General features: G+C 36.7%; 1 protein-coding gene across 1 annotated transcript in view; it reads right to left on the reverse strand.

The window, feature by feature from the left end:
• Positions 1-4,463: 4,463 nt before the first annotated feature.
• Positions 4,464-24,244, reverse strand: part of Tango6 (transport and golgi organization 6) — a 410,302-nt gene continuing 390,521 nt past the window's right edge. The window contains exon 19 of the mRNA XM_090391522.1: positions 4,464-4,773. Coding sequence (XP_090247648.1) covers positions 4,588-4,773 — 186 coding nt within the window. The 3' untranslated portion in view covers positions 4,464-4,587. The remainder of the gene's footprint in view (positions 4,774-24,244) is intronic.

Raw genomic sequence — 24,244 nt, forward strand, 5'->3', positions numbered from 1 at the left:
TCCTAAATATTTTAATTTCCAAAAAAGCCAAAGGGGGCTTCTCTCTCTCTAACTTAGTGCAAGCCCACTCATATGGGTTACCTACATTCATCTTCATTGCACCACACATCTCAAAATCTAAGTATTATACATATGCTCAAAAAAGGGCAATCTCTATTATTACAAGAGATAATGAAAAACTGAAGGAAGAATTGCAGTCTCTATTCCATCTACTTGTGTGCAATGAATATTCTGAGAAAATTATACAAAAAATACCATTCTCTACTCCTGCTCTACAACAAAATCTTGACATTTACAGTTGTTCCGTTTACATCCCTTATAGTGGTAGACTTTCTTTCAAGACTGCTAGTCTCCTCAAGTCTTACAACATAAGAGTGGCTTTCAAGCCCATTTTGATTACACAAGCATACAAAGTTCATTGCATTCACCTAAAGACCCCAACCGTTTTCTACAAACAACCTGGGATTAATAATATTCCATGTTCCTGCAGCCTTTCTTACGTAGGGCAGACATCTAGAAGTTTGAAAATTAGAAATAAAGCAGACTGGAGATGTTAATAACAACAAAGACAGCTTGGGCCTAGTTTTTCATTTTTCCCAAACACATCATAAATGATGTTGCATAGAGGACAACTTCACTGCTCGTAACATAAAAGAATCTACTATGGTCATCCATTCACAAGGCACACTGAACAGGAAGCAAGGAATAATCTTGAAGGAAATTGACTTAATAATGTTCATTTGTGAAAATGCTGATTCGCACAAGTATGTCAAACCAAAACAAGCATAAATATTTTCTGCACATTTTCTTAAGTAGGAATACTTGAATTCCGGTAAATACAGGGAGGCCATAAATTAACTTTCCCTCTTTTGAGGTATCTGTAGGGAAAATTTTACTGTGCGTATGTGACAGCAGCACCACCAATTCCACTTAAAAAGGGATTGGGAACGTTCAGGCAGTTATTTGAATGACTGACGAATTGTGCTCAATATGCGTCCTACCTTGCCTCAGCATGCTTTGTTTGTTAAGTTGTTTTACCTTAAACAGTGCAATGCCATAGCAGCCCTTCGAGAATTTACGGAAATAATTCATAACCTGCGTACAGGTCCTATATCAGTTGTAGCACTGAGAGCTATGATTAAGAAGTTTGAACAAACTGGATCACTAGAAGTTAGACCTTGCAGAAAGCAGTGTAAGAAGAGACAGTAACAGACGTTGTTACTGCAGTGTTCAACGACATAGGGACCAGTACTGGTCTAAGCGCTTGTGCCATAGCTCGAAAACTTGATATGGCTTATGGTACAGTCTGGAAAATCTTACAGAAAATGCTTCACTTCTATCCGTGTAAGTTCAGTCGTGTGCAAGCACTAACTACTGCAGATTATGATAACTGCATGACCTCCACTTAACGTTTCTTGCCCGAAGGAGGTCGACAATGACTGGCCTTGGAGAATATTGTGGAGTGATGAGGCTCATTTTTATCGGAATGGGTCGGTCAACACTCACAACTGCAGAATTTGGGCATCTGAATATCCCCAAGCGATCCAGCAAGTACCACTGCATTCTCCAAAAGTAACAGTATGGCGTGGCTTCACAGCAAATTTCATAATAGGACAATACTTTTTTGAGCGTACTACCCCTACAGGTCCTGTAACCTGCTCCATTACTGGAGAGATTTATTGACGAATGCTGGAAAATTTTGTCATTCCTGCATTGCAGTAAAGACAATGTTTGGACTCCATAATTTTTATGCAGGACGGAGCATAGCCACACATTGAACGTTCAGTACAGCTCCTTTTATGCCAGCATTTCAGTAATGAGAGGGTTATCAGTGAGTTTTTTCCGACGGCATGGCCCCCTCGATCCCCAAACATCACTCCATGTGACTTTTGGCTGTGGGGTATTTGAAATCCGTTGTGTATGGCATTCCCAACTTGCATGTCTTGAAAGACAACATAAAACAGGCTGTTATGAAGATCCAACCCAACTCCTTATGCTCAGCTGTAAAGCATGTCGCACACCAGATGTAATTTGTTGTACACAAGAAAGGTCAGCACATTGAAAATCGTGTATGTTGTCCAGGTGACCCTAATTCTGATGAATAAAATAAAACATTATTTCCTGTGAGTTCAATCACTACTTTAATTTCTGTGTCTCTTGCAAGTTGTTTTAGTTTAATTATTATTATTCTTATTATCATTCTAACGTGCCACATATCCAACTGGAATGAGTGACGCGGCAGTCGCTTACACCATTGAAATGTTATTATTCCATTTTATCTGCCTTTAATGTAATTATCCGCTTGTTTTCGGAATCGCCAGTGCCAAAATTTCCCATATCGGCGACTTTTGGTACTAAATCTTTTTTCGCGGAAATCATCTCCCCATGCCTTCAAACGTCTCAATATAAAATTTGGTCTCATTCTGTCTATTGTTTTAGCTACCGATGCCTCCAAAGAGGGCGTTATTTTATGGCCTCCCTGTATTTCCAAAATCTCTCTTTGTGTGCCCTTGCTTTGACATAAACATCATTTCTTGTTATTATTTCTTCTTCTAGCATAACAATATGCATATCAAAAACAGAGGAAAGGTTTTCTGCTATTATTTCTGGCTTTACGTTGGTATCAAATGGAAAACTCATGAAGAGAATTACATTCTCAAGTTTCTTGAAATCCTGAAAGCGGTCATCAAATTCTGCAATTACTTTCCGAATTTCCCCAATATGGAACATTCCCTTAAGATGCGCAGTGATGTCATCAAATCCTATCGCCTTATTGAAATCAAGTTATTTCCTCAAATACCTCCTGCTCACAATTAAGCCATCCTCTCCTATATCTTCTACACTTAAGTTCCTCATAATTCCACCCTGATCAGGATGAAACACTCTTATAAATTGACCACTGAATACCTCAACGTCTTCTCCAGCAGATACCATTCTACCACTTTCATCCATTAACTTCATCTTACCATTGTCAGTCTTCCTTCTACTTGCCACATATCCAAAAAACTCTGTACGATTTTTCTTCACCTGATTGGCCAATTCCAAATTTCAACCTTCACTATCAGTTGATTCAATTTTTCTTTAAAGCATTGATAGAACTAATCATATCAAAAACTGTTTTTCCGGGACCCTGAAGCTCTAGGTTTAATTCATTTAATTTACTGGTTATGTCGGTCGAAAAAGCTAAATCCAATAGCCAAATATCATCTTTTAACTGTTCATATTTGTCGCCCCTATCGGCAAAAAAATGTTTAAATTTTTCAATTAAATCCCTAAATCTTTGAAGAAATTTGCCCCAACTTAACCACCTGACATCAGTATGCATAAGCAGCTCAGAAGGTCCATCATTATCACTTTCTTCCATCTGCAACTTAAAAAAGCACATTTGCAGAGTTTTTGCTCAAATTGAATTGGAAATCTTGAAAGCTATGTTCATAATTTCTTTTATATTTAAAACTTTAGCACACAGCACTTGTTGATGTGTAATACAATGATACCGTAAGAAATTAGGAAACTCTTAATTATGCGTACATAGCGTGATAAAACCGTTGCGACGACCTGTTAAAGCTGGTGCTCCGTCTGTGGTAATTGACACTAGTTTATAAAGAGGCAGTTGAATGGTCTTGCTGTAACTCTTAAAATTGGTAAATATATTTTCACCCCATTTGAAAGTGATCACTTCATGATCACTCTCACCAACTGGAGGAAAGTGTGAAATCCTACTCACAATTACATCCTCTGATGAAATGATGAGATCTAAAACTCTCGATCCTCACATGCCCTCCTTTAAGTGCTGCCTGAGATAGTTATCTGTCAAGAGAACTCGAGAAATTCATTTTCCTCATTCCCAAATGCTGAAGTAACTTCAGAAGTCATGAAGAACATTCATGTGCAAACTTTGTTTGCTTATACTTGAATAAAGGATTAACAAGAATATAATTTCTTGGTATTTTTAATTGAATTTAAATCAAGCGAAAAAACTTTCTGCACGTGTTGTTATAAAATCAACGGTAACAAATAATGATAAACTACACTGCTGCTGCTAAATGATTATACTTAGATCATTCACACAAGCCAAGTCTGGTTGTGACACACTAAATGAGGGGCATGAATATAAGTTCTGGTTTATTCTCTCATATAGATTCAGCTGATGAAAGCTTTCCAGAATATTAAACATAAATACAAAAGGTATTCAGATATCATAAGCTTATGAATGACAGGATTGCTTATTTATTTAATATGTTGATCTTCTCAGATAAGTGAGTAATGAATCTGGTAACTCTTATAAAAAAAGTCTTAAGTTATCTGGCCAATATTTAGCTGATTTTGGAAAGTGACTACAAAGTTTAAAGGGTAGAAAAGAATTAGATACTATCAACCTTATTTATTAATGAATAAATTATTAGTAGGTTTGATCTTTTTCATCTGATCAGAAGGATCCTCACATTATGTTTACAGAGATGAGTATAAAAAATACTTTATTAATCTTCATAAAATGTAAATAGTTGGATCTTAAATTTTACCAAGTTTTTTAGCTAACATACAAAACGATTACATATCACATTAATAATGACACAATGGTAACACTCATTCAGGAGGATCTAAGATACGTATGTATTTCACCATTGTCTTCTGAGGAAATAAAAATTCTCGTGTTATCTTGTTTATTTCGTCTAATGCAAGCTGAGCATGCAATTTCAAGGAAGCATCAGTTTCTCTGGAATACAAAGATTTCAGTATGCCGTACAATTCTTTCATTTCACATTCCAATATCTGAAATAATTATACAATTAAGTCAGATGCATTTATATAAAAATAAAATAGGGTAATACTAAATTACATTACCAAAATTATTTTTCATTTTTATGTAATATTTAAAATCAGAATTAGCTTACTATAGAATTGTAGACAATCACTGTTGACAATGATTGAGTTATGATAAAATGATCTTTGATGCTCAAGTGAGCGCAACAACTACAACACCTCAGAAGCAGAAGTGGTAGGCAGCTATATTTTTCTCCTTGACTAGGAAAAAAGCTGATATACAAGGTGATCAAAATGAAAGTATCCCTGTTTAAGGCACTGTGGAGTGCCACCCAGTGATCCAAATGCTGCGTAATTTTGGAGGAATACATTGTGCATCATGCAAAAGTGATATCTGAGAGAAAAAAAAAAAGTAGTTCCAAAATTCACCAATGTATGATGTACCAAAATGTCGATGTATTAATTTTTCTGTGTTTGTGCATGTGTGTGTGTAAGGAGAAAAGTGACACAAACACAAATAATACATTTTTTATTCACTTCCATTATGCATTTATAGGCTGTATACCAGAAACTGCAGTGTATTCAATGGCAGAATGCAGCTGTCAAGACTGATGTTGTGCACATGCTGCATTTTGCTGTCTTTCAGCACTGGCAAGTTATTAGAATGATCCTGATAAACCCTGTCTATGAGACATCCCCAGAGCCAGAAGTCACAGGGGGGGTTCAGATCAGGTGAATGATATGGCCATGCAGTGGGAAATGCACAGCTGATCACTCTGGCTTCCGTGAAACATTTCATGGAAATTCTTGAAGACCCTCCTATACAGATCATCTGATGTGTGGAGGGGTCACAGGCACTGCTGTTGCTGTGGCACCACAACATTGTTTATCATATCACGATACCTCTCAACAGTAACTGAGCAGGTCACAGGACCCGACAAGTGAATATCCTCAAAGAAAAATGGCCCAAAGTTAAATGAAGCTGTAAACCTGCACCAGACAGTAACTTTGGGTGAATGTAAAGGAATTTGTTGGATTGAATAGCCCATTCCTGGCAATTGTGGGTATTCACATTTCCATTCAGATGAAAGTAAGCCTCATCTTCCCACAAAATCATCCATGGCCATGCAGCATCCAACTCAACTCAAGCAAGAAATATTAAAGCGAATGTTAGTTGACTTTCAAAGTCTTCTGGGTGCAACTCATCTGTCAGGGTTATCTTGAATGGATAGAAATGCAGAATCTTCCATAGAATTTTCCAGACAGTTCTGTAAGGCACATCCATATATCTTGATACAGCACATGCACTTCAGGAACCAATGTTGTTATTCAGCACTGGTTCCTGAACAACTTCGTTCACTTGTTGTGAACTGATGGGGTTTGTGACTCTACCAGGTCTGACTCCAAATGACTCCATTTCTTCCAAATGACTAATCATTCATCACAGAGCACATGTCAATGGTGGGCCTCATTGACATTTGTTCAGGTGATGAAATTTGCAGAGTGCAACTTCACGAGCAAAGCACATTGGGGGAAAGGTTAGTGCCATCACTGTGGACAGTATTAACAACCAAAATGAAAGGAAAAATCCCATATCCATCTTTTAAACCCTCCTGGCACCTGGCAAGTTGCACGATATGCAAATTCCATGCATTTTGTGTTTATAATGCACCTGGTGGTGAATTTTGGAACTACTTTTTTTGATTCAGATATCACTTTAACATGATGAACAATGTATTCCTGAAATGTTTTGCAGCATTTGGATCACTGGATGGCATTCCACAAGGCCTTAAAACAGGGATACTTTAATTTTGATTACCCTGTATTCTTGTGTTGTTAATTTTCTCTACATTTGCAAATGGCCAGCAAAGGTTGGTCAATTGGTAGAGCCTCTGCTACTAATGGTGCATGCAAAAAAGTTAAGCAAATTTGAGTGCAGTTAGTAGTTGGAAAAGATCAATCGTTCGATGGTATTGGCACACTCTCCCTCGATGAGTCTTTGGACTCACTGGAGGTGACACATAATAATAATAATAATAATAATCTTTAAGCAGCTTGCTTCATGTTCAATGTCTTTACTAGATATAAAAAAAGAATTTTATACCAACAATGCTGTCTCAAACATAAGTCAAACATGGTTTGTGGTGACAATGTGTGGTTTTCAACAACCTTGTGCAAGTGTGACTTTATGACCATTTAATCATTCTCCAGGACCATTATGTGGAGAAAAAATGCCACTCTGCGAATAAACCAAAACCATTCTTGTGGTAAGACAGGTTAACAAAGTTCTTCTGTTCTTATACTGAGCAGACAAGTCAACACTAAATTTTTTTTTCCCCACAGCTACTGTCACATGACACAGCACTGCAGTCTATGAGAAAAAAACCTAGTTCTCACTCCCTTTCTTGACTTCATTCATTCTCAACTTCCTGATTACCCTACCATGGATGCCCTCTTGTCCTCTCACCATCCTCCAAAAAAAAAAAAAAAAAAAAAAAAAAAAAAAAATTCCATTTACCGGTATTCTGTATGACCTTTTCAGAAGTTTGTAGGTCTCTATCATATTACTCCTATTTTTCCTGCTTGTCAGAATCTGCAGTTCACAAATTCTCAATCTGTCCATATAATCTACATTCCACAGTCCTGATATCATCGTAACACTCCGTTGCAACCTCTCACTGTATCTACAACACCATGGAAACCAGGAGACCACATCTGCATGCAATAGTCTACGTGAGGTCATATCAAGGTCTTGTAAAGAGGCAAAAATGACTTCCTTATCCTTATAAGTCAATGTTAATTTCAACATTGCAATTGTCCTCTGAGTTGTATTTGGAATCCATCATATATGGCCCTTGAACTTCAACTTCCTATCTATTAAAACTTTAAGATCCCACTCTGATCAATTTCTTCTAGCATAATCCCACATATATAACAGACTGCTGGATATCTCATTATGCCAAAGTGCATAACTTTATTAATATTGAACTAACAGCCACTTTCACATACAAATCTAACCTATTTAAATCATTCTGGAAGTGCTGCATGTTCATCACATTCCTGATTACCCTATCTATCTCTGCATTATCAGCAAATACCTAAGTAGGTTACATCACTCACATTATTTTAAATTGTGAGCAAGTTGCTAAAACATAACCTTCCCTTAGTATGCCATTCTTTGCAAAGTATAGATTCTATATCAACCCATTTCTGCATCCCATACCAACTTTTCCGAAATCTTCACCACCACTTCCGTGATACTGACAGGTCATTAGTTAGACACATCAATCTTTGCATCACCCTAGTGCAACAACCTTTCCACTCCTGTGGACTCATATCTGTTCTGAGACTCAAAATTATACAGTCTAGTCAAAGGGACAGCTAATTCAGATGAACATGCTTTTAGAATCCATGCTGATACCCCTCCCCCCAATCAGCCTCTATTGCTGAATTCACTTTATGTGGCAGTTCTAGTACCTCCTCATTGACTTCAGTTTCTTCATCCAGTGTAGAGGTAGTACTGAACTTCATGTTGCGTTCATCAGATTGATAGAGTTTAACAAAATGGTCACGTATTAAATGAACACTCTTCTGCATCTGTATTCATAAACTTATTCTTCCACATTCATTCTATCTTTTACTTAACAACATAACAACAGAATTCTTTTTGGATTGTCTTTAGCTTGCAGTTTCTTATTCATACTCAGATATAACTTTCTATACAATATTTATTTATTTATTTTTTTCCGTAGATAATAAGCCTTAAACACTGCAAGAACTCGCTGATCCATTGGTTGGGTCAATGAAGTAGTGTTTGGAGGGAGAAAAATGACCCTGATCTTGGGGTGACGATCACCATTGTAAGGTGGATGACCTGGAGCATTATTTAGAATTAATAAAATTTTAAATTCTACATTTTCTTTCACACAATAGTTTTCCATTTCACTCGCATAACAGTTGATTAAGGCATCTGCAAACAATTTTTGAGTCATCCACGACTTCTTATTGTTCTGACAATGAACTGGAAAAGTAGGCTTCCTAATGTTTTTGATGGCTCGTGAATTCTCACTGTGCCATTTCAAAAGTTCAACAGAATCGTAATATAGGCTTTAAGAGCTTTGAAACCAGACATAGATTTAGCTCTTTGTTCAATGAATGTCTGCTAGGGCATTTTTTTCCAAAAAAGGAAGGAGGTCTCATCCATATTAAATATTTGCGGTGGCCAATAATTTTCCTGCATAATAATTTTATTCAATTTCTCCACAGCCTCTTTGGCACTCTTCTCATCAGCACTTACAGATTCACTATACATTTTCACATTATGTAGCGCAACACTCTGCTTGAATGTCATGAATCAACCGGAAGAAGCATTGATTTCAAAGTCGCAATCAGGCCCTGCTTTTTCCTTCAACATGTTGAAGACTTTAGCGCCTTAGTGGTTATGGTCATAGTGCTAAGGGGTATGCACTTTTGGTTCAGGTCCTCTATCCATGATGCAAGTAGCTTTCCCATATTTTGCAACTTCATTTCAAAATTAACTGCTCGCTTCTTTTTCTGTGATTCTTCACTAGATGTTTTGATTATGCATGTAGTGGCTATGTTTCACAAAACATCCTGAAATATTTAACGATAAATACACAAATAACCCATTTCTCAAACAGAAAATCAATAGAGGAACTAATGATTGTTCAAAAGTATAGCCGAAAATGTTATTTATTCCCGTATGGGATCACGGACGCGTATCTTCGAAAGGACATAACTCAAACAGGCATAAGTCAAGGGGTGACTGTACATCCATAAGTTGTTTGGGCTTCAAAGTCGACTGTTTTTAATTCTTTCACAAACTTTGAAGCAAATTAAACCTTTGGATTCAACCTAGAGACTGGATGGAGTACAGAATGGGAGAAAAGTGCACTCAAAACACATAAAAGTGGCTGCCATGTTGAAAAAAAAAAGTTTGTCTGAAAACGTACATAAGGAATCAAAAAGTATGCACTTTGAGCACTGTCCAATTTCTAATTTTTCTAAAAAAAAAAAAAATTAGAAATTGGACAATCTAAAAATTAGCTGTGAATAATTTTTAAACTCTCAAAAATTGTAAAAATTCTGTGGATGATCAAACAAATAAAAATAGCTGTCATGATTAATAAGATTCTAGGAAAAATCTAAAAAAAAATTTTTTTTTCTTCCATCTGAAGGATAGGGTAACCAAATAACTCACTTTCATCAAAATTATGCAGTCTCAATTTAATTTTTAATTTGGCGATTTCACATGGAATGACCATTACTATCATGAGCAGGCTAAGGGTTAGATAATACAGAAACCCTGCTCTAGAGACCAGCATGGGACTTTTTCAACCCAATAAGCAGGGTGGTGGTTTCACACATGACAATGAATTCATCTATCACATAAAGATATTCACAAATATTCATGCCCCACAGTGGCATTTGAAACCATGGCCTCCTGGTTGGAGAGTGGACTAACTAATCAACCAACCAAACTGGTTGGCAGAGTACAGTGTTTTGAGTAGAATAGTGTGACTGATCATATAACTATCTTCTGGTGTGTGTGTCTAAAAAAAAAAAAAAGTTTTCTAATACACAGCAAAAGAGAATGAACAATTTGAAATATGTGTGGTTAACGTATCTAAAGAAGCACAGAATGTAATCTGATTATTTTTTAACTGTGAAGTGTATTTTATAAAGTTATCTGTATTCATCAAAAATAAACATAATGTCTCTGGACCATGGGGCTAAATAGCACACATACTGTAGGTTTGAGTAAAGGTGTGTTTAGCACTTTATTTTTCTTTCCCATGTAAAATAACTTGCATATATGGTAAATTTGAATTAAAATCCACTTTGAACATAATCGTCATCACACAGGATTAGATGGAAGAAAACTATATGCAATACAAAAGAAATTAACAAGCCTGAAATACTATTCACAGAGTCAGAAGCTGCAACAATGAAGCCCCTGCCAACCATCAATAAGGTATGAGGCTATACAGTGAAGAGTCGGTGTATTTGCGTTCCTGTGGAATTAGTGAAAGTAGTTAATATATTACCTAGAAATTATTATTATTACGACACCTCTAAGGACTCATCATGGGAGGGCAAGCTACTCCACTCCACTACACATCTCCCCCCCACTACTTAATTCTCCCACTACACACAACTACAATCAATGGCATCGTCACCAACAACAATATTTTTTGTATGTAAATTGTGTGTGTTCTGAATTTACCAATTTGCCTGTGTATATAACATGGAATTAAGAAGGGGGTATGATGGCAAACAATTAAATGAGTAGGCTATGTAGAAAGAATGGTTGCAAGTTTTTGGATGTTCAGATTGAGTTTGAAAGAAGAAGGGATTTGTATAAGAGGAACAGCATGCACTTATGCATTTAGTATCAGCAGTCTAGAGAAATTATTTTTTGGTATGAAACCTAATACACAGAGTCAGGGAAACTACATCATGATGAGAGGAATGGTGAGAATTTGTGCATAAGAGTGACTAAGTCATTAAACTATATTAATGATACAAATATTCTTAATGATGGAGGTGATTATGATAAAAAGAAGATTTGATGTTTGTCTGGTTCAGACTTATTAAGCATACATAAGGATATCTGTATAAGTGAAGCATTAGGAATTTGAAAGTTGTCCAACTGGATCATGCCGATTACAGAGAAGAGTATAAAAAAAAAGCATGGATGTAACAGTGAATGCATTAGTCTCAGATTATTGGCATTAGTGAGGCTTGGCTCTCAAAAGCAGATGTATTACCTGGTATTGAGTGATAATTTTAGGAAGGAGAGACAAGAGAGTAGGGATGATGTTAATGATGAATGATTTGAGTTGAGTTAAGACAGAAAGCTATGACTGCAACATTTAATAATAGCTTTAATTGTAGCAGTGAGTTTCAAGTTTTATGGTGTGAGGTGGAGTCTAAGAACATGAAATACATGGTGAGGTATTGCTGCAGCCTATTCCATCATTTGCTAGATGATGAAATGCATCAATTAAAGATACCAAGAAATTATATACTTGGTTTAATCCTTTATCCAAGTGTAAGCAAACAAAGTTTGTGCCTGAAGGATTTTCAGGGATGGGGCAACTCGTGGTAAAGGTGGTATGACTTCACATCATTTGCATTAGTATCCCATAATACAAAGCACATCTCCTTGCAGACATGTATAATGCTATGCATTATGGGAAGGGTCACTACCCAGACCCCGAGGTGATACCAAGGTTTAAGTAATGCAGAAGTCATATTTTTCTATATGAGTTGTCAAAAAGGTGTCACACCTAATTATTATAATACTCTGGATTAGAGATAGATAGTTGTTGAAAGTTTTCACTTGGGTATACTATAAATTAAAGATACCAAGAAATTTTATAGTATATCCAAGTGTAAGCAAAGTTTGCACCTGAAGTATTTTCCGGACTGGAGCAACTTGTGGTAAAGGTGGTATGACCACATCACTTGCCTTAGTATCCCATAATGCAAAGCACATCTCCTTGCGGACATGTATAATGCTATGCATTATGGGGTCACTGCCCAGACTGGTTTCGACCTTTATTGAGGGTGGAAGCCAGACCGAGAGGTGATACCAAGGTTGAAGTAATGCGGAAGTCATATTTTTCTATACGAGTTGTCAAGGGTTGTCACACCTTATTATTATAATACTCTGGATTAGAGATAGATGCTGAAAGTTTTTCACTTGGTTATAAAGGTCGAAACCGATCTGGGTAGTGACCCTTCCCATAATGCATAGCATTATACATGTCTGCAAGGAGATGTGCTTTGCATTATGGGATACTAAGGCAAGTGATGTGAAGTCATACCACCTTTACCACGAGTTGTCCCAGTCCTGAAAATACTTCAGGTGCAAACTTTGTTTGCTTACACTTGGATAAAGGATTAAACCAAGTACAGGTATCCCTTGATTCACGCGATTAATTAATCCCTCGATGTTACCACATATATCAAAATTGTGTTAATCAAATATAATAATCAGTGGTTAAAATTACAATTCGTCCAATGATTGATTATTGTATTAATAATTCGTTTTATGTGGTATTCTTTTAGGAAAGATAAAAAATGAATGCAAAATAAATGTTTAACAAATACTTATACCTACATTAGTTACTGCAATTTTCAAATTACTGAAATTTTCTTGATAACTTATCAAAAAAAGTTATCAAGAGTCATTTGAACAGTTTTAGATTTTTCCTATCAGAATAAATTCTACGATAACAAGAAAAAAATGACTCTCTAGACCTCGGCAAACAAGCATTCGATTAACATCTGGATTCGTATCCATTACTTGCTTCTTAAGTGATTCTAAAATATGAAATATTCCATCCAGTTCTTTGATTGTTATCTCCTTTGGAACCTCATCTTCACATTCCTTTTGTTCATTGTCTTCATATGCGCATTGTTGTTCAATTTCAAGAAGATTGAAATTGAACTGAAATCTTTTGTCACTGAAATCTTTTGAATTTGAATCCAATAATTCTTTAGCATCTTCTGCATCGTCCACGAGGTTAGCCTAGTGGCTTTGCACTTCGTAACCATGTGCCTGGGGAAGGAGTGTCCAAGGTGTTCAATTCCTGTCGACGACGTGAGGAGCTTAAGGATCTTCCTCAGCCATAGCCAAGTTAGCCGGTCTTGGGTGTGGACAGCAGGGTTTTTTCCTGACAGTTTATCTGGGGTTTTTCATTCCGCAAAGCAGACAAACCGGCCCCATGAACACATGCTTTGACAGACATGGGATACCACTGGGAATAAGGAGCAACCAACCTATTCCGTGGGATTATCAGTTATGGATGCTTAAGCGGTAAAATGTGTAGGCCTGCGCGAAAGTGTAACATACAATGACGATGACATCTGCATCAACACCATCAAAATTTTTCAATTGGTGGTCTTCACCAATTGAAATGATTTCTTCAACCACGTTGTTCACAGGATTTTGAAAACCACCTAAGTCATTAGCATATTCTGGCAAAAGGTTTTTTTCAAACAGCTCTTATGCAGCTAGAAGACACATGCTCCCACGAGTCATGAATGTTTTCAATTGAGTGTTTAATGTTAAAATTTTTCCAAAATTCATGGAGCCTAATCACATTTTCTCCAGTTGTTGTTTCTACTGCCTTTGAGAATGTCTTTTTAAGAAAATAGGCTTTGAAAGTTGCAATGATGTCGATGTCCATGGGTTGTAGCAATGATGTCGTATTTAGTGGAAAAAATAAAACTTTCACATTCTCACACAGATCATTAAGAGAGTTTGGGTGACCAAGTGCATTATCATCAAAGTCATCATGCTCATGATTTTCTTTCTCTCGGCCAGGAAACACTCCTCGAGGCTTGCAAGTTTTTGCATAGTAAATTTAAAGACTCATTAATTAATCCTTTAACTGCTACAGTCGAGTTAACTCGAGTGCAAAAAAAAATGGCAACCTTGCTATGATCAAGTTAACTTGATTTGAACTTTCAATGTGTAATACTAATTTAATTTAGTTTGTGAAAGCATTTGAATTGAGCAGGCTTATAGTGCCATCTCTTAGGATTAGATGGAACTAATTTTCAAGCTTCTGTCTGCTTTGTGGTAAAAATCATGCACAATGTTATCAGAGCAGTCCTTGACAATAGGAGCCAGGCGATCACGTGATGCGGCGATTCCAGGGTTAGTAAAAATGGCTTCGACAAGCAGACAGCAGCATTCTCTTACTGAGGTGGAATTAGTAGAAGTATTAGAAACTTTACCTTACGATTTATCAGATTTCAGTGACAATGATGATATTTATTTTTTAGAAAATGGTGAAAATAGTGATGGTGAGTTCAGATAATGAACCACCAGCACCAGTGTATTATCCGTGAAAAAGAAATCATACTGACGCTTCATTGTTTCAATGGCATGATACAAATTTTCGTCCAACAGTTTACCAATTCAATAATGATAATTCAGGTATTTCAGCAATTATAGAATGGTTCAACTGTTTTTGATTTTTTCAAACTATTTTTCCCCCTTCATATAATGCAACATATCGCTGACGAAACTAAAAATACTATGTATTTTTGACTCAGAAACTACCACCAGCACCCCAATCTCATTTGCAAAAATGGAAAATACTACCCCAGAGGAATTATATATTTTTTTTGGAATCATAATGCTTATGGCTAGGGTAAAAAAAAAACTAACAATAGCAGAATATTGGTCCAAGGACCCCCCCCCCCCCCCTTACAGCTACTCCACAGTTCACAGACTACATGTCCAGAGACAGATTCCTTTTACTTTTACGTATTTTACATTTCAATGAAAATGAAACTCAGATTCTGGGACAAAGACTATACAAACTACAACCAATTATCAATCATCTGAGAAAAATCTACAGTGAAGTATTTACTCATTTTCAAAACATATGTATTGACGAGAGCTTAGTACTGTTCAAGGGCCACCTCCAGTTCAAGCAGTATATTCCTTCGAAAAGACATAGATTTGGGATCAAAGTTTTTGTGTTGTGTGACTGTGAGACTGGATATGTGTTAAATTTTGTAGTGTACACAGGAGCAATTACAGACATTATTTCAGAATGTGAATTTGGGATTTCTGGGGCCGTGGTGCAAACCCTAGTGGCAAAGTATTTGCAGAAAGGGCAAACATTGTGGTTAGACAATTGGTATTCTGGCCCTCTTCTGTACGACTGGCTAGATAAAATTGGTACCAATGCATGTGCGACTGTTAGGAAAAACAGGAAAGGGTTGCCGAAACTGAACAAATAATTAGACAAAGGAGAGGTAGAATCCAGAAACACAGATAATATGATGGTGGTAAAACGGATTGATAAACGAGAAGTTTGTATGTTGACCACACTCCACACAGACTCTATGAAACAATCAGAGAAAGTTGACAGAACAACAAATACACCAATAATGAAACCTGAATGTGTCATGGTTTATACTAGGAATATGGGGGCTGTGGACAGGACAGACATGATGGTCAGTTCTCTTGAATGTGTGCGAAAGGCCATTAAATGGTATAGAAAATTCTTTTTCCATCTCTGGGATCTCACTGTTTTCAATTGTACATACTGGTGAAAATATCACACATACTAATTTTCAATTGACTCTCATCAGAGAAATTTTTCAAAAGTTCCAGATGCCAAGATTGACCACTACATCTGGATGACCATCACAGGGTGACGAACCCCTTGGGGACTGAGGGAAAGACATTTCCTAATACCTGTGCCACCCACACCCAAGAAAGCAAGTCCCACTAGGCATTGTCGTGTGTGTTCAAATACCACATTGGGACAAAGAAAACGAAAAGAGAGCCGGTATATGTGTGCCAAATGTGGCATAGCCTTATGTGTACACTCCTGCTTTCAAAATTACCACACACACTAAAGTATTGAAGTATTTTTGGGGAGGTGTTTCTCACTTGAAGTTGTGGGTGACATTATTTGAGATGGAATAAACAAATAAATTTCAAGATAAATTTTGGACATCCTTAACTTGAAAATAAAATTCCTATATAACAGTTTTGTTCAGTGACTTCAATTTATACAAGAAAACAGTGCAAAAATGTGTAATATATTATAGTAACTATTCATATTATTATAAAATATTTTATAATTGTGAAAATAACTCAGCAAGGAGGGTCATACTGGTTATTTAGTATCTAAGCAGTTAAAAGGTTAAAACTCTTGCCACGTATATCAAGGGATTGTCGCAATTAATTTCACTTCGTTAATCAAATCCCGCATTAAGCAAGGGATACCTGTATATAATTTCTTGGTATCTTTAATTTATAGTATAACCAAGTGAAAAACTTTCAACAACTATCTATCTCTAATCCACGGTATTATAATAATAAGGTGTGACACCTTTTGACAACTCATATAGAAAAATATGACTTCTGCATTACTCCAACCTGGGGAGCAGAAACTCTGCACGAGCAGAGTTTCTGCTCCCCTAAGGTTTTTGCCTTAGGGAACTTTTGAGCATCCAGGGATTTGGATCCGTTGGGGTGGCCTGTATTAGAGCTTCCTTGTCTGATGCTTTTCCTGGAATATGAGTGGTTCTGCTTGGTGGTAGGGGAGTCTGTCATTAAGCAGAGCCACTGCGAGTTAAATGATCACCCAAGTCGCTCATTGTCAGGTGATCTGAGTGATCGCACAAGTTTTTGGAGAGGTAATCCCACACTTAAACAGGGAAACAAACCAGTCTGGGAAGTGACCCTTCCCATAATGCATAGCACTATACATGTCTGCAAAGAGATGTGCTTTGCATTATGAGATACCAAGGCAAGTGATGTGAAGTCATACTACCTTTACCATGAGTTGCCCCAGTCCAAAAAGAAAAATACTTCAGGCACAAACTTTGTTTGCTTACACTTGGATAAAGGATTAAACCAAGTATATAATTTCTTGGTATCTTTAATTTATAGTATAACCAAGTGAAAAACTTTCAACAATGATGAAATGCATCACCAAATAAACCTAACGAGTGGTAAAATTAATCTTCACAGTGACTTTAATTATCCAAACATTGATTGGATAACAGTGAAATCTCAAGAAAAGAATGAAGCCAAATTTATTGAACTGTTGTGTGACCGAGCTGAAGATCAAAGAGTACTACATCAGGTTGCAGTGTAATGAGGAGGTTTAAGTTAAAGACGTGACTGTTCTGCTTCTGATTGGTGACAGTGATTATGCTATCTTGAAGTAGGAAGCAGCTAAGTGTATGAACATTCACTCAGAAAAGGTTACATGCTGAACTTCAACCGCATGAAATTATGACCAACTTAGGAGAATACTAGGTTTGATCCTATGGTATCGCTTGCTAGATGGGAAATATACTGGCAGTATATGGGAAGTATTTAAAAAATACATCAATGATGCAATATCAGAATGTGTTCCTAGAGTTCAAAGAATAAGAATGAACAACATGGGAGTGAAATGGATATGCAATCTTATCAAGCAAGAGATTCTTAAGAAAAAGTTGATGTGGAAGGAATACTGTATGCATAAGGATGATGTCAGTTATGAAATTTATAAGTGCAGGCAGAAGAGTTACATCTATTGTATGGAGAGCTAAGCATGAGGGAAAAGAAGCTTGCTCTACAAGGTAAAGAAAGAATGAAAGTGAAATAATAACTCTACTGAATGTAGATAGTATGTGGGTGACTGATGCAGATGAGATTGTTCAACTAATGAGTGCCCGTTTTGCTTAAAGCTATCGACTTGGTTTATGCACCACACAGCTCAATGCTGCCTCTACAATGGATGAAAATACTCAGATGTATGAGGAGGAGATATCAGAGCTGTTGCATTAACTGAATATGAATTTGGCAATAGGGTCTGATCTGATATTAGCACAGATGCTAAAAGTGTGTTCATCCAAACTGGCAGTTCTTTTGTCCTGGGTATATAATATGATTCTCAGCACAGGGATGATTCTACAGAAATGGAAAGAATGTATGATAATCCCAATGAACAAGGTGGTGCAAAGAGTAATGTGTCTAACTATAAACCTATCAGTGTATGCAAAGTGGTGGTGGTGCGCTAAAGTTGGAAAGTGATCGCATACAGAAATGAGTTGAGAGAGAATCTATACTTTGCAATGAACAGCATGGATTTATTAAGGAAAGGTTGTGTTTGAGTAACTTGCTTACATTTTATAATGTGATGGTTGAGTTAGATAAAGTAAACGAATATACCATGATACCTTTGAACTTTGCTAAAGCTCTTGACCAGATCTGAAAGATATAGGAATGGATTATAAACTACTAATCCATTCTTATATCTTCCAGAGAATGGCTGAATGATTAATATCAAAAGCGGTGTATGGAGGTGTAAGTCTGCACGACTTAAGGTGACCAGTGATGTACTACAGGAACCAGTTCTTGATACACTGTTATTCAATCTATATATTAATGACATTCGAAAGGATTTAACAGGAGACATACAGCTATTTACTAATGATACAAAAATAGCCAGGCTATTGAAGAATGTAACTGCCATGCAGTATTTGCAAAATAATTTGAGTAAGCTGGAACTGTGAGCATGTGAAAATGTTAGTAAATGTTAAGTCATGCAGTTTGGTATAATGAGATATCCTATGGCTTATTATATTTGGCAAGATTATGCAAAAAGAAACTGACCTGGCTAAGAATGGAGTTTTATTAAATAGGAAGTTGAAGTTCAGGGATCATATAGTAAAAACAGTAAATATAGTGAGAATGAGAAACTAATTTTGCCTCTTTATGAATCTTTGATATGACCTATTGAGCATAGATCTTGCTTCCAAGTTTCCATGATGAAGCACATACAGTGGGGAGGACACAAAGGAGAATGTTAAAGATGATATCAAGACCAAGAGATTATGAGGAAAAGTTGAGAATTTGTGGACTGTAAACACTGGCAAATAGAAGAAAAGGGATGATAAGATAGAAACTTACAAAGTTCCAAAAGAGTCATACATGATACCAGTAGATGAAATTTTAATTTTATGGAGGGTGAGGAGAAGATGAGAGGTAATTCGTGGAAGTTGAGAATGAATGAAGTCAAGAAGGGGGTAAAAGCTAGATTTTTTTCTCATATAGGGAGCCAGCAAGAAAGGACACGTATCACTCAATGGCTCCCTGGAAGTCTCTTGTAATAATAATTAATTTGAGAGAAAGTCCTTTTAAGTTCAACTCAACTCAACAGTTGTGAACTTCTTTTTATCCACTGTTAAATAACTAGTGTACTAATATGTTCGTTCCTTTTCTTATATTTGTTACAAATTTGAATTGTTTTCACTACTTGATTGTTAGTGCTTATATACTTATATATTTTTTTTCCTTTGTGTGTGTGTGTGTGCACGCGCGTGCTTGCTTTGAAATTCTGGTTTGAAAACCAATAATATTACAAGCTAAGTAAATATCTCATTTATTTTGCTCTTGTGGTGTTGTGTTTAACACCACTAAACCTAAGATGAATGATTACCATTACAGCCCAAATAGCTGACATTACATAGCAACATATTGTATATAATATAATAAATAAAACAAACCCAGTGGTAATTAACTTGTTAAATATGAGGATTGGAATTATCATCAATCATATTGATTGACAATACACATATCAAATGCAACATCATGCTGGTAAAAATCAGCTCAGATATTTTTGAAAAAAGAAAATAATAGATTTTTATTTTTCCTTTTTTCTAGCCTTGAGGATCATACAATAACTATCAAAATAAAAGAAAGAGGTTTGAAAACAATAATGAAATCTTGGAGAGTCAGCAGCAGACTGATGAAAACTCTGATTGATTCAGACAGAGAATTATGTGAGGCATGTGTGAAGTTGTAAGAAAGATTGGAAAAAATCAAAAACCTCCTTGGCAAACTCATGAAGTTCAAGAAGCAATTACGAGAAAAAAAAAAAAAAAAAAAAAAAACATATACTGAAAGCGTCTAGTCAGTAAGTCAGAATATACTAAAGATGCCAAGAAATTATATTCTTGGTTTCATCCTTTATACAAGTATAAGCAAACAAACATAAACAAACAAATTTTGTTTGTTGATGCTTGGATAAAGGATTAAACCAAGAATAATTTATAGTATAACCAAGTGAAAAAACTTTCAACAGTAAGTCAGAACGTTTTCCGAGTACAGGGAAAATATAACACAGCAAACAGTATGTAAAAGTAGCAAAACCAAAGTCAAGGAAGGTGGCAAAAATGTTCCAAAGGTTAATGGAAAAGCTTAGAAATGGAACATAGAGTATTGTAAAAGGAATTAGGAATGATAAAGGTGAAAATGAAGGATAAAGACATCCTAGATGTTGCAAGTAATTACTTTGAAGGATTGTTAAATCATTATTAATTATCACATCAGTTGCTATGGACCCATCAGACTCATCGTGAGAAGTTCACTCAACCAACAATATAGTTAACTTACTGAACCTTAGAATTCTTAACACTCCCTGCATTTCACAACACATTCCAGCAATGAACTCCATTCAGTGACAACTCTCCATGTTAAAAATCCACACCTCACACCCTTACACAATCTCCAGGAATAGTCCCCCTGTTCCACCCTTCTTACAATCCCCTCACTAACTTAAACATCTCTATCATATCGCCTCTTTGCCTCCTATCCACCAATGAAAAGGAAACAAAGTGACAGAATGGTGGTAGAAACATAAGTAATGCAATTTTATTTATTTATTCATATGGAGTTCCCTCCCTTTTCTCCCCTGTCCCAATTGGGGCAAATTGAACCCCCTCATGGGGGGGTTAAGTATTTATGGCTGTAGATCCGTGTGTGTTCACGGGGCCGGTTTGCCTGCTTGTGGGATGAAAAACCCCAGATAAACTGGGGAAAAAACCCTGCTGTCTACCCCCAAGACCGACTAAGTTGGCTATTGCTGAGGAAGATCCTCAAGCTCCTCACGTCGGCGATGGGAATCGAACCTAGGACACTCCTTCCTCAGGCATATGGTTATGAAGTGCAAAGCCACTAGGCTAACCGCACAGACAAGAAATGCAATAAGGTATACTTAATCAATACTTGAGGTAGAAAACGCCATCAAAAATCTGAGATGTGGAAAGACAGCTGAGTAGATGATACTCAAGTATGGAGGTTTTATGTGACTGCACTGAATAATTCAGAAGGCATGGTTAGAAGGTGGATTTCCAGATGATTGAGATATAGTAGTGATATCACCTTTTCATAGCACACTATAAAATGGAGAAATAAAACTGAGTGTGAGAATTACAGAGAAATTTCCCTACTGAGCATATCAGGTAACATTTATCCAAGTATACTTGAGAAGTTAAGAAACACTGTGAAAGAGAAACTTGGAGAACAACAAACTGGATTCAGGTCTAGGAGGAGTTATTAGGATCAGATATTTACTTTATGACAAATAGCTATGGCCACTTAAACAGAATAAGTGAAGAAAGGCTATCAAAATAGGTTGATGCTAGGATGACAGAAAAAAGATCCAGAGGAAAACCAAGGTCTAGGTGAAATGATTTAGCCAGAAGTGCCTTAGACGCATGAAATGTTAGATATGATAATATTAGAGTGCTCACAAGTAACAGATTGATTTGGAAGAAAATTGGTGATAAGAGATTAATAATAATGTAAACTTAATCATGTACTGCTGTCATAGTAACCTGAACATTCCTTGGGGGTACGTATCAAGAAATTGGTGATGACAAATAGTCGAAAATTTGTGGGAATATAACAATCATCTCTATTTACGTTTCATAGACCTGAAGAATATCACAAGGTATCAAGAGAAAATCTATTCAAAACACTACAATTATAAATGGGACATTATTTCAAGAATATGTAATCTATATTTGAGTTGTAAGTCAAGCATTAGAATTGAAGGATATATAGGACGATGGTTTGATATAAAATTTCATGTAAGACAAGACTGCACACTATCAACACTCTTGTTTATCATCTACTCTTCTTCATAATGGATCATATTACGAAAAAGAGCATTAAATCAGTTATCAAAATTGAAATATTAAACTTTGTTCTTTGCATTCTGGATGATGTTATGCTCCGGTACAAGTCTTAGGATCCTTTAACTAAAATGACCAACTGCTATAACAAATTTGGCATGAACATCAATTAAAAAGACAAAGAACCATGAAAATAAGCATGAACATCAAGAGAACCTATAGAACAAGTAAAATTAAAATATGGAAATAAACAACAGAATAAGTAAAGCTTGTATTGTGGAGGAGTCAACTGAATAAATGTATATAAAAGCAGAGAGAGATTATTCAAAGCACTTCTTCTTCTGCAGCTTTTCTCACTTAAGTAGGGTCGCTGTTTGTAGTGAGTCTCCTCCACAACCTTCTGTATTGGGCTGTAGCCACATCTAAGTTCTTCGTCCTCAAGTCCTCCTCCTCCATCTCTTCTTTGGCTGCCCACGCCTCCTCCTCCCCTGCACATCCATCTGCATGACCTTTCTTCTCACATACTCTTCCTCCCTCCTCATCACATGACCAAACCATCTCAACCTTGCCTCTGTATCTTTGCTCCTAAGTTCGTAATTTTCACTGTTCCCCTTACATAGTCATTTCTCAGACGATCCTTTCCGGTCACACCGCACATCCACATAAGCATTCTCATCTCTGCTACCTCCATCTTGCTGATGTTATTTATCCTCAGGGCTGCAGTTTCCATAGCATACGTCATAGTGGTCTCACTACTGTCCTGTACATTTTGCCTTTTAGATTGATTGGCACCCTCTTATCGCATAGCACTCCAGCCATCTCTCTCTCCATCCTGCATTCCACTTCCTTCTCAGCCTCACCATCCTCTTTCATTGTTGAACCTAAGTATCTAAAGTCATTGACCTTCCTGATGACATTTCCTTCCAGCTCCAGATCTGTCTCCTGGCTGCCATCCACTTTGCAACACATATTATTATTATTATTATTATTATTACAGGCAACTCCAGGGAGTCATTAGACTCATCGAGGGAGGCCCCAAATCATATTAATCACAGCTATTCGACATTCATACAGTATCTATCATACCTTGCCTTAAACTCATTCACTGTCACAGCATCCACCACAGACTCAGGGAGCGCATTCCACTCATTCACTACTCTAAAAGTAAAGAACCCAGCTTTAACACCTTTACTAACCACACTTTTGCCCAGTTTCCATGGATGTCCCCTAGTCCTCCCACAACCAGCCCTGTTCTCAAAAATATCTTCTGAATTAATTTTATAGAAACCCTTCAGTAATTTGAATGTCTCAATCATATCTCCCCTCCTCTGCCTATCAACCAATTTTTGCAACCCACAAATCCTCAACCTGTTCTCATACGGTTCATTCCACAGACCTGCTATCATCTTGGTCACTCGCCTCTGGATCCTCTCCACCTCCTCCCCATCAAGAAGAAACCTAGGTGACCAAATCTGAGCACAGTAGTCGAGATGGGGTCTTATCAAGGCTCGATACAGAGGAACAATAACCTGCTTGTCTTTGCTTGTCAACGTATTCTTCAGCAACCAAGTGATTTGATGAGCTGATTTGGACACTTTTGCAATGTGTCCCCTAAATTTCAATTCCTTATCCACCAACACTCCTAAATCTCGTGCCTCATCAATTTCCTGGAGCATGGTTCCACCAATGCAGTAAACTGCTTCCAATCTTTTCACCCCAAAATGCATAACCTTACATTTTGCCACATTAAATTGACATCCATTCTCCCTAGCTCAGACCTCCAATCTATCCAAATCATCCTGCAAAATTTTGACGTCATCTGCATTCACTATTGCCCTACCTAACTTCGCATCATCTGCAAACAAATGAACTGTTCCTCTCAGATCCTTTCCTATATCATTTATGAACAAATTAAACAGCAGTGGTCCAAGAACAGATCCTTGTGGCACACCACTAGTCACAGGCCGTCTTGTGGACTCTACTCCTGAGTAAACCACACTCT

Source organism: Typopeltis vanoorti, chromosome 4, assembly GCF_054136105.1.
Source record: "Typopeltis vanoorti isolate ZY-2024b chromosome 4, IOZ_Tvanoo_1.0, whole genome shotgun sequence".
NCBI classification, from domain to species: domain Eukaryota; kingdom Metazoa; phylum Arthropoda; class Arachnida; order Uropygi; family Thelyphonidae; genus Typopeltis; species Typopeltis vanoorti.